Source organism: Miniopterus natalensis, chromosome 10 (assembly GCF_054644295.1).
Source record: "Miniopterus natalensis isolate mMinNat1 chromosome 10, mMinNat1.hap1, whole genome shotgun sequence".
NCBI classification, from domain to species: Eukaryota; Metazoa; Chordata; class Mammalia; order Chiroptera; family Miniopteridae; genus Miniopterus; species Miniopterus natalensis.
This window is the reverse complement of record NC_142090.1, coordinates 77,040,817-77,052,602: the sequence shown is the minus strand read 5'-3', so window position 1 is coordinate 77,052,602 and position 11,786 is coordinate 77,040,817. Positions and strand designations below refer to the sequence as shown.

At 50.3% G+C, this 11,786-nt stretch overlaps 1 protein-coding gene across 1 annotated transcript in view; it reads right to left on the bottom strand.

Annotated features, from left to right (window-relative positions):
- Positions 1-5,374: 5,374 nt before the first annotated feature.
- WIPF3 (WAS/WASL interacting protein family member 3) overlaps positions 5,375-11,786 on the bottom strand; it is an 83,973-nt gene continuing 77,561 nt past the window's right edge. The window contains exons 8-9 of the mRNA XM_087820875.1: positions 7,851-7,927; positions 5,375-5,961 (exon numbers count right to left, since the gene is read on the bottom strand). Of these exons, the coding sequence (XP_087677001.1) occupies positions 5,938-5,961; positions 7,851-7,927 (101 nt within the window). The 3' untranslated portion in view covers positions 5,375-5,937. The remainder of the gene's footprint in view (positions 5,962-7,850; positions 7,928-11,786) is intronic.

The window sequence follows — 11,786 nt, the reverse complement described above, 5'->3', positions numbered from 1 at the left end:
CTCAGAAGCAGCGCATCATAGGCCACGAGAGCTGGAAGGGACTCGCGTCCCATGTGCAGGTTTTATCGGAACAAATGTTTCCCACCAACTCCCCTTGGCATGAGAGCCCCATGATCTTTTTGCCCAGCAGGTATGTAAATTCCGGATGTAAAATGACTACAGGTGGTGAGAGCCGGGAAGACCGAGCTGACAGAATTAATAGCAGCCGTTGGAGGTGGTTTGTGGACTTTGAGACTTTTGTCCAGGTTCTGGCTTTCACGGTTGATTAACTGAGGGTCTCCTCTGTGGAGCTGCCATTCTGAGAGGCTGTCTGCAGCTGCTGAGGGAGGAAGGGTGGGGGTCCAGAATGACGGGTCCCTCATCTCCCCCTAAACGCACCTCCAGAGGGGCTATTTAAAGCAAGGTCACGTAGAAAGCCTGTCTAAAACGTCACAACGAGGTCTCACTTCCCCCTGTTGTGGAAACATTTCCTCGGACCTGACATGTCTGGGATACCCAAGGTGATTCGGGGCTTGACCAAAAGGAATCTAGTGAGAGTAAATTACACAGAGGCCTGCTTTTATTATTACGGGCCAAACAAAGGTCACGGGTCACCAGCCAGCCTTATGCCACCTCCCAGCCAGTTGTGCTGTGGGAAACACAATGGGTGCTTCTGTTAGGGGGCATTGACCTTAGCCCAGCACTTCAGAGAAGGGCCAACCCTGACTGAGAGCCGCCTGGGCTAACGCCCTACATCACGATTGCAGGGCCCCTGTGTGAGCCCTAGAGGGCGAGGCAGCGCTCCCTGGCACAGCCTGGCACAAGTTAAAGCCGCTGGGAAGCTTCCATGGGGCAGAGAGGCGGTCTAGGTACAGTCAGAGCCAGTGACCGCAGTGGACAGATTCTCCGCACACCGGGAATCCCGGGGAAGGACAAGAAGAGAGCAGGGGATCTGCCACGTGGCCGTACTCACTTCTAGTGACTTGTATTTACTTATACTAACAGCTTGAAATACGCTAGCAGGCTGTCGCTGGGGGGGGGGGGGGGGGATGTTTGTCTTTAAATGCTCCAGACAGACTCCGCTTTTGAGAAATGCGTATCGTTACACGGATAACGTCTTGACCGGGGATTGCTTTTCTAAAGGCAATATGGAGAAAATGGATAGCCAAGATGAACTGTGAAAGTAATGCTTAAAGGCCAGAGTGTAAATAGCTTCCTAAAATGCCATTTGTGTATCCATTAAGTGTTGGGGGGGGGGGGGCTGCATGCTCTGTGCAGAAAGACATGGCCATAGAGGATAGACTGTCCCCCACCTGCACCCCGTAACCAAGCATAAGCTAGCTAGTTAGCGTTGTCTAGTAGAAAGGATTCACCATCGAGGGGGGCGGCCCTCGTAGTCTGGGGGAGGGGGCAGGAGAGTGAATTCAAGCAGGAGGAACGCTTTCACTCTTGGAGGTGGTTTGGAACTTTAGGTAGAGTAAGTATGTACTTGAAATTATGGTGGTTCTTTAGTGCCCTGTAACACAAGCCTCAGTGTTATTAGAAAGTCTTTCTTACGAGCTAACAGCATTAGCAGTGAGGTTCCTTCACTACCGGGTGGATTATTAGGTATAAAAAATAATTATCAACCAGGCAAGCGACTTCGCTCCCTAACTGATGCCACCCCACACTGGTACAGGTGTGCACAGCTGTGCCGGCCCCCAGGGAAGCCGGGCAGGGCCGATGCGTCTGTTATGAAGCCACTAACCGAATTCTTAACTGCGGAGCAGACGAGCCCCTTATGGGGAAGGCCTCTCCGCTGAGCTCCCAGTGTTGGCAGGGAGGCGCGTGGAGGAGGGAGGGAGGGGAAGCCACCTAGCTGGCCACTCCCGTGTGTGGGGAGGGATGGTGGGTCCCAGGCACATGCTGGCCTGGAGCTTCCCTGTGCTTCCCGCAGCCGTGGCACGTCCTTCAGCAGGACCCTGAGCCCCACCTCCCCTCCCCCCCGTGGTTTTCGTGGACCGTGCTTTACCTGATGGACTGTAAACATCCCTGAGTGTCACGTGCAGACTTCCCGTGGGGATGAATACGCACGTGTCTGCAGCCACGTTGTGAGACGTTAACCGTGTGAGCTGGAAAATGCACTTGGCAGGGATAAAAAGGGAAATCTTTGTTTCCTGCGGTGGGAACTGACTGTGTAGTCGTAACAGCCTTTTGTACGAATATCTACAAGCCAGACAACTTCCCCGCCCAGTGCTTGCCCTTGGAATTGTCTCTGGATACATCAAGCATACAATAAAAAAAAATACTGACACAAACGTCTGGTGGCCTCTCCTGTCTCGTGTCCCGTGAATAAACGTGGGCATCAGTCCCAACACAGAAAATGTGTGAAAGGGGATCTAGTTTTTGGACTTGAATCTTCAGAAAACCCCATCAGTCCAGCAGTCTCCCCCATCTTGTACCATTCAGTACATACATTCACTGTCTAAAAGTAAATACCTTCATTTTCTCATGGCGTTTTCCCTGTGTGTGTGCGTGTCTGTGTCCAAACTTCCCCTTTTTATAAGGGCACCAGCCATGTTGGGTTAGGGGGTCCACCCTACTCCTGTAGGACCTCATCTTAACTAGTAACACCTGCAATGGCCCAATTTCCAAATAAGGTTACATTCTCAGGTGCTGGGGGTTAGGACATCAACCTAAGAATTTTGGGAAGATGTAATTCAACCCACAACAGAAGAGATTCGTGAAGGAAGCCAAAGCCTCTGGGGCTGGTAGTTGCTTCTGGAGTCCAGAGCACTTCTCAGTCCGTTGCTCCTTCCCCCTGCAGGCAGCACCTCTCCCCCCTTCATCTATAAGGGGTGCCTGGGGTGGTGGAGACTTCACCGCCCTCCACGGCAATGGCTTTGCAGTGCATCACCCGCTTTGTCAGTTCTCCCGGACTATTGCTTCTCTCCGCTCAGACTGGCGCTCGGGTCATTCACGAGCTTACTGTACCTCCACAAATAGGAGAGCGCATAAAACAAGTCAGGCCCTGAACTCATTTGGATGCAAAGCGTGTAGCAGCTAACTCTGAAATCAGCTTCTAGAGATTTATTTCCAGAACATCTGTGAATTCTAATGACTGTTCCCTCCGTTTCTCCAACAGCAGAGCTGGTGGAGTGTGGTCTGGGCACTCAGCAAACGTCTAAATGGCCTGCCTGGGATGCAGCCAGCGAGAGCTCCATGCTGAGCACGTGGTCAGCAAACTCGCTGTACCCTGGGGTGCGGGGGGTGCCGATCCCTGGGTCTGCTGTGACCCAAGGGGTAAGGGCTTGCCCAGGCATGGAGGTTGGGATGATACTGCTGCTCCAGACAGGAGGCTTTTTGAGGGGCTTGCTAAGGTGGGGGGGGTGGGGGTGCTAAGTGCACTTTAGGTTGAAAATCGTTCCTTTTTAACACAAGTTAGGAATTCATAAGCAATACTCTCTGCCCATATTGATAAAACTGAATAGAGTGTTACCCACTTTTTAAAAAACTGCATTTAAAGTTTTCCCTCGGTTGGTTTTTCCAAGTACTCATTAGTTTAGTTAGCTTGTGGACACCAGGAAAACATTAGATGAAACTTTGTGGTTTAGTGGGAAATGTCAGCTCAAAAAAGAAAGGCCCTGATTCTAACACAGGGTGTCACAGCCACGTGCTGGGTCCTGTGTAAGTATCAGTTTTACTCTGTCATTCTTTTTAAAAAAATTATTTTTATTCTGAGAGAGGAAGGGAGAGGGGGAGAGAGAGAAACATGGATGTGAGAGCAACACATCGATCAGCTGCCTCCTGAACACCCTGATAGGTTTCAACAAGGAAACAACCAGGAGCATTACCACTTATTAAAGTTTATTAGGTACAGAGAAATGGATCTGCAGAGGGAACATCAATAAATATAAAATACGTGTGAAACAGGGGAGCACGGACGACAGTGTCCTGTTGCGAGAATATGCGAGGATGGGGGGCGCCGTGACCCGCTGTCTCTGTGTGAGTTTATGGTTAAGGGGCTCAGCCGTTGTCCTGCGAGTCCAAAGGGCCCGAATCCAGCGATAGGTCTCGAGAATGCGACGCCGGATTCCTGAGATTTCTCCCTAACGGCCATCCGTGGTTTCTGCTCATCCTTAAATTTATTTTTAAGTTTCTAGCCCAGCGGTGCAGACCCCGAACGTATCGACACCTCATCAGGGATATCTAAACACCTGCCTTTGTCTAGGGCCTTCTTAACGTGATGATTAAATCCTTTGTAATTATTTTGTACGACTGGGAGGGAGTAGAGTGGATACTGTTTATAATAAAGAAATTCCGACCTTTCGGAAACTTTCCAGAACCCATGAAACAAATCAGCTGTGCCCAGAGCCGGTGACCTGGAAAAGCTTTTCATGGATTTAGCTGTTAGAATTTGGCTCGATTTCGTCCCCAGAGAAGGGAACCTGACCTTGCTCCCTGGCTTCTCTCCGCAAGGAGGAGACACCACAGTGATGCAGCGCAGCATCTCAGCCTTCGCTCGGCCACAGTGAGGTGTGTGCAGTCACCTGTTTGCCAAAACCCTCCTATCCGGCTACCGTTTTTGGACGGCTTGGTCTGGGCATGATCCCCTCGAGGTGTGAGCTCTGAGCGCACGAGAGGCTGGTTCCAAAGGAAACATTTTGACTGCCCTCCCAGCCTCTCCCTCCCCAATTTCCTTTAATCTGCAGCGATTTTGATAACAGACCAGGGATCGGCCTGTTTCCTTCTGTTTCCCCCCTTCCTCTGTCACGGCCTTCCTCTCCGAGGACGGGGGCACCTGGGGTCAGCAAAAACACACTCCATCCCCTCGCCAGCTCCAGACAAAGGGTGTGAGCAGCGGCCAGAGCCCATCCTGACCCGCCCCACACTCTGGGTGGCTGCACTGGGCCACTGCTCCCCCCCAGAGAGGTGCCCGCCACCAGGATGTCAGACCCGTTGGTCTTCAGCTCAGAGGGCCCTAGGTTTTGCCTGATGGCTGGTCCCAGGGATGGGGGTGGGGAACCAGAGAGTTGAGGCAGATAGCTCATAATATGTTTCAGTTCACATTTTTTTCTGGCCATGGAAATCCAGCGCTTGGGGGAGAGAAATGAAAAAAGGCCTCTGAGCTAGAATTAGTAACTTACTCTAATCATTAGTTTTGCAGGTTTCTCACTTGTAGGGAAAAGAGCGAAATCTCATAAAGCTGGCTCTGCCTCACCCTGGCTGCCAGGATGGGGCTGGGAACGTGGGGGGGGGCACGACAGGAGGCAAGTCCTGGGGACTTGGGCACGAGGGGCACTGTAAACAGAGCATTGGCTACGCGTAGGGTCCTTCAGTTACAAAAGGGGCCTCGCCCGCTCCTGCCTGGACTTTGCGTTATATTTACATTAGGCAGCAAAAAAATCCCTGTACTGCGAGACGGAAGCGAGACGGGGCGTCTCGTTCGCTGGAGGCTGTGGCATTGTCTGGGTGTGGGGACACCGGGCCTCTCTGAGCTGTGCCACTTATAAGGCATTATTTGGTTTGGTTCTGCAATTTGTGTGCTGAGAATATAAAATCAGGCCAAGAAGAAGCCGCCATGGATACTGCGACGTTGGGGCTACTTGCAAACCAAGGAATCTTCTAAAAATGGTTCTGAATCTAGGAAGGGCCAGCCTGCCCGCGTATATACAGTTATGGGGTGGACGCTGTGAGGTGGGGCAGGGTTCTGTCTGCACCGACAGACGAATGTCAAGATGCATCTTAAAAAATGGAGAAATGGTGAGTGCGGTTTTCTTAAAAAATAAAAATCGACTATAATACCGAGTTAAAGCCTGTGCAAACCACGTATTTACAATAAATAAATGCTCCACTCGGAGCCTGTATGTCAACTGCATTGCAACGTGAGTCCGGTGAGGTCAGATGCGGCCTCCTGGGGACGCCGTCCCACGATAGGGAGCCCCGGGTGCTCGCGGGACGTTGGCTTCCTCGGTCTCCTCACCGGAGCGTCTTCAGAGATAACTGCGGGAAGACGACGACATCGCCAGGTGGGGTTAGAACACTCGCCGCACACAGATGACCCACCCGGGACGGCACTGAAGCTCTCTGTGCAAGGCCGCCAGGGCCTGATGGTCCCATTGTATGCAAGGAGCTGATTTTCACTCAGGGGGGGTCTCGGGTGGGAAAAGGGAGAAATGGGACATGTAGTTGATGGCATGAGGGGATTTAATGCCATTTTATAAACATGTACAGGACCAGGCAACAGCAGATTCCCTTGACAGGTGCTCTGGAGAAGCAAAGAACTTGCTGGAGATCCCAAGACGAGGTGACGGGAAAGGAGAAGGGCCCTTCAGGTTTGCAGTCCAGGGGCCCACCTGTGCTCGCCTCACCTGGGCCCCGTATCCATGAGAACACGCCCGCTGGGGCTGTGTGTGGGACCCAGTGATTTCTCCGGGCGATTGCTTTCTGGCTCACTGAAGTGAAGACGAATTAAGATGGTGACCAGCTAGACATAAGGAAGACCTGACTATGGGGTGACCAGGACGGATTTTGCAATCCATCCTTGACTAGACATTTATGGGCTCGGTGATCTAGGCGTGTGCCTGCCACGAGGCCAGGGACCAGACACTGCACAATGGAATGGCAAAAATGCACTAGGAAGAGAGGAAAACTCAGTCCTAATCTCCCAGAGCAAATGCCTGCGAATAGTCTTTTTTACTACTGGCGTATGCTTCCCTTAACTGCAATCGTACACCCAGTTTTGAGCCTATGACATTTGCGAATGGTTATTGCAATTCTTGGATTAGCTGTGGTAGGAAAGGGGGCTGTGCTCTCTTCCTTCGAGGAACTCATCCCAGCTTCCAGGAACCTAACCCCTTCCTTCTCACGGGACTTTCCTTGAGGCTCCATAGAGCTGCAGAAGGGCCCAGTTTAATAGCGGGTCACCCTCTGTCACACAGAGCTCAAGACAGGAGGCGGCCAGGTAGGGCCCAATAGGTGCTTTCAGAGAAACAAAGGGCCTTTAAATATGAGGCCCTATCATGTGCAGGGAGAGACGTCATCTCCACCTAGGTTAGGAAACACTTGTATGCAAGTTGCCTCGGGTGAAAATTGAGGGAATTTCTTGTCTTATCACACAGGCACCTGTCTGATTCTCCTCCCAGCTTCCTTCTACAGGACTTGAACTGTGACAAAATCTGGCCCAAATAAATGATATTGTTGATGTCCATATGGGATTAAACTTAAGATTTCCAAATTTGGAACATCAAATGATACCAAACCATAGTAACAGAATTCTCTCCCTTTAGTTAAAAAAAGAGATTCTCTAAAAACATATTACATTTGTTGTCCTCAGTCTTCTTGGTATATCATTGTGTCTAATGTAACTGCTATCATTCTCAAGACATGATGCATTTAATACTTTCCAATATTTTTTCAGCTCTTTTTATGTCTCACACATTCTTGCTTTAGCCAGAAATTTCAAATAAAAATGCTAATTAAAAAAGTAAAAAAAAAAAAAAAGTATAATGTTGATGGGGGAAGATAAACCCCCAAGGGTAAGAAACTATGTGTTCTACAGACGAGAGAGGACATGCAATTATGTTTTGTAAATGTTAGAGCCTTTCTCTCAGGCTCCTCAAGCCCACATAAGGAGGGCAGAATGAACGGGGGGTGGCCCGGTGACTGGCAGAATGATTCCACGGGGGTTCTGGCCACCCGACTTGCTTCTGTAGGTGGTGGTGATTCCAGTGACCCCCTCTTTCCCTCTCACTCTCTAGATTTTGAAATTCTGAGTGTCCCTGCAACACATTTTCCCTGAGGAAAGAGTCTGAGGAAAGATGTGAAGCTGTTAGGAGAAGACACACCCTCACCGTCTCCGAGGGCCCCGAGGGCCCCGAGGGACGCGATACCTGAGAGTTTCTGCCTTTGATGTCATCGGAGCTCTGCCCGGCAGCCTCAGCGTGGAGCCAGGGACCAGGTGTACGGCCTGAAAGACACAGGGACAATCTCATCATCTTCTGGCGCGGGGCCGGGCCTCGCACGTCACAGACTCAGGCTAAACCGTGCTGACAGCAGCGGCCGAGGAACCGGAGTAATGCGAGCCGGTCAACCTGAGACCTGCGGGCTGCTGGCCCCAGACGGCGCGTTTCCACCGCTGCTTCTGCGTCCCCGGCTGTGAGTACACAGGTCACGTTCAACATGCTGGGGGAACAGGTCCCGGAGGCCTGTCATCTCAATGCACGGGACAGCGTCTTAGCTCAGAACACCGCCAGCGCTGGTACCCGAAACGGGCCACGCACTGTACCAGACTTGATTTAGAAAGAGAGCAGAAGCTGCCCTGGCCGGTGTGGCTCAGTGGTTGGAGCACCGGCCTGCGTACAGAAGAGTCGTGGATTTGATTCCTGGTGAAGGGCACGTACCTGGGCCGCAGGTTGATCCCCGGCTCCGGTCAGGGTGCACGTGGAGGCAGCTCATTGATGTGTCTCACTGATTTTTTTCTTCCCTCCCTCCTTCCCTCCCTCCCCCTCTAAAAATCAATGGAAAGAATATTCTTGGGTGAAGATTAAAAAAAAAAAAAAGAGCAAAAGCTAAGTACATGCTGACAAAGTCAGGCTCTGTTCCACCAGGATTCAACTTATTCTCGAAAATATATTATGTTTAAACATTACACAAGCTATATATAAATATGTTCTCATAATTGAGAATTCAACAAATACAGATGAACACAAGGAGAAAGAAACCAGCCTGATGATCCTTCTCTGCCTCCCCCCATCCCCATTTTCCGTCCCAGTCGCCACCGCTCAGAGCTGGGTGTTTACTCCTGCAGGTGTTTTTTCCTGTGGCATCTCCTGTGTATGTACGTGTCTATATGCAGATATGTGTCTATATGCAGATATGTGTCTATATGCAGATATGTGTCTATACGCAGATATGTGTCTATATGCAGATATGTGTCTATATGCAGATGCACGGGTTGGTTGGTCTATCTAGCTGAGTTTGAAACCCACATTCCCAGACGTTCCTGTGAGGACTTTTCCCGAGAGGTGTTCCGAACGGTGGCCCTGATGTCCCTTTCTTTGCTGCATTTGGTACAAGACTCTTCTGTCCTGCTTCTGTCACAGACTAGAATTAAATAACGACATCCCCAAGCCCTCCAAACCCCCAGCTGCTGTGCTCCTTATAAAGCAGTGCGAAAAGCAGAAATATTCATCACAGGTTATTTATAATAGTGAAAACCTGATAATAACCCGTGTTCAATACAAGTGCTTAGGCAATCTAAGTTTATTACCATGTGATGGAGTCATAGCAGCTGTTTGAATGTTTACAGAGGCTCAAGTAATTTGGGTGATGCTGAAAAGTAGGAGAGAAAGGCAGGCAGGAAACTGTATAAATAGAATGACCTCGGCTATTTTTAAAATTCATAAAAATATGAATAATATACTGAATGGATTCCTCCCGGATTAACTGGTTTACTTTAATCTCTGAAAAAAATACTTTTCAAGTGTTCTACAATGAACCTAGAAGTCATCTTAGGAATCTGTTCAGGTAAGATACAGTTTTTAGAATGAACTACCCCACAGGAGTTTACAACTTATAAACCATTAATCCAATAGGCATTGCTCTTTTCATTAAAATGCTTTTTAAATGAATGAGTGCATTTGTTTTAGGATAAAGGTATTTTCGGGTAAATGACATAAGGTGTGCTAGATTTTAGCCAGTTTATTAACTAAATAAAAAGTAAAAAGACACCGATATATAGCCCTGACCTAATTCCACGGGGCAGTGTGACCTCGAAATGACTATTCTTAGATTTAAGAACCTCCAGTCTACTGCAGGAAAGGCTTCCTCTGGGCCAGGGCTTCTCACTGTGGCCCATTACGGGCTGGCTCATCGTGTGGGGGCTGCCTGTGTGCTGCGGGCTGGTCAACAGCATCCCTGGTCTCTACCCACTGGATGCCAGCAGCACATCCCCTGTGCCCCAGACCATCCATCACAACAAAAAGTGTCTCCAGACAGCGCCAGTGTCGCCTGGGGGCAGCCTTCCCCCACTGGAGAGCCACTGGGCAATACAACAGGCTTCTCCATAGCTCAGCAGCGCTCACCGGTTTGCAGAAACACCGCTGGCAACCAAAGGAGAACCACTTTCTTCATACGACAGAAAGGAAAGCTCTGCATCTCTCCTTATGCATCGTTGATGGGACTGGAAGGTGACGGAATGGAAAGTGGAAAACACTATGGTGGTTCCTCAAAAAATTAAGAGTAGACTTTCCCTACGATCCAGCAATTCCACTTCTAGGTAACGCAAAAGAATGAAAAGTTGGGTCTCAAAGAGATAACTGTACACCCATGTTCACGGCAGCATTTTCACAGGAGCCCAAAGGCAGAGCGGCCCAAGGTCCACTGATGGGGGAGTGGACAAACAATATGGTGCAGCCACACAACGGGATGCTGCTCAGCCCGAAGAGGGAAGATTCTAGCACACACTCCAGCGCGGGCGAACCTCGAGGACATCACGCTGAGTAAGATAAACCAGTCTCAAAAAGCCAAACTCCGCGATTCCGTTTACACGAGGTACCAAGGGTAGTAAAGCTCACCGAACCAGAAGGTAGAAGGGGGGCTGCCAGGGGCCGGCGGAGGGGAGAATGGAGACCTGCGGTTGCATGGGGACAGAGTGTCCGTTTTGCAAAATGAAAGGAGCTCTGGAGAGCGTTTGCTCAACGATGTGAATGTACTGAACACGACTGAGCGGTGCACTTACAAAGGTTTGGGTGGAAAATTTCATCTTATGTATAATAAACCACAATTAAAAGTAAAAAAAAACAAAAAAGAAGGAAGCGTTAGGGTATCTGTGCTGTGTGCTTGTCAGGAGAGAGGGGGGCGGGAGGAGACAGGGGCCAGAACTGCCACGGAGGGCGAGCACCGTCTCCCGGGCCGCAGAGGACTCTAATCTGGGGGAGCCAGGCCGGCGGGTGACAGGAGGAGCCCTGTAAGGAGAAATGCCATCGGACAGGCATGGCCCATATCAGATGCGCACTAATAGAATTAACAAGGTTCTACCCTCCGGCGCACAGGGATGGCAGGGACATGCTCATTTAATTCTGCTGGGACGCTATGTTAGTGTTTTGTGTCTGCCAATTACAAATGCCACTTCTGCGCGGCAGGACGTCAGTTCACTTAGTAGGTGCGCCCCCCTCCCCCTTCCACCTGCGCCTGCCTGAGCGTCAGGAGGTTGATTTGGCCTGGACGCTGGTCTGAACATTTCTGTGGGATGAGAGGAGCGCAGCACAGACTGCCCGCCGCGCCCTCCTGGCGAGCTGCGTGGGGCACAGCTCTCCGTGTATTTTCAGGGATGAGACTGGGCACTGTGGGCTCAAAACGCAGAAACTTTACATTAGCGCTCCCTGAGCCTGGAGGCACAAGGACTCCAGAGCACTTTACTGAGAAAGGCTGTGTAACAGAAAGAGATTTTTAAGAATCTGCTTTGCTGGAAAGGTCTAGGGCAGAGCTCAGCAAAATTCCGTCAACAGACCAAATCCAGCCAGCCCCTGTGCTTGTGAATCAAGTTTTACTGGAAGACAGCCATGTCTGTTCACTGACGTATTGTCTGTGGCTGCTTTCACGTGCAAACGGGCAGAAGCGAGTAGCAGTGGCAGAGACCGTCTGGCCTGCAGGCCTCAAATATGTCATCTCTGACCCTTTAGGTGCAGAGGTGGGGAACTCCGGCCCACGAGCCATATAAGGCCCACAAAATCGTTTGGTCTGGCCCTGCCAAGGCCTCACCAAAGAGAAGTAGTTCCAGCCATCACATTAGGGGTGAGTTAATTAAATGTTTGACCAAATATTTT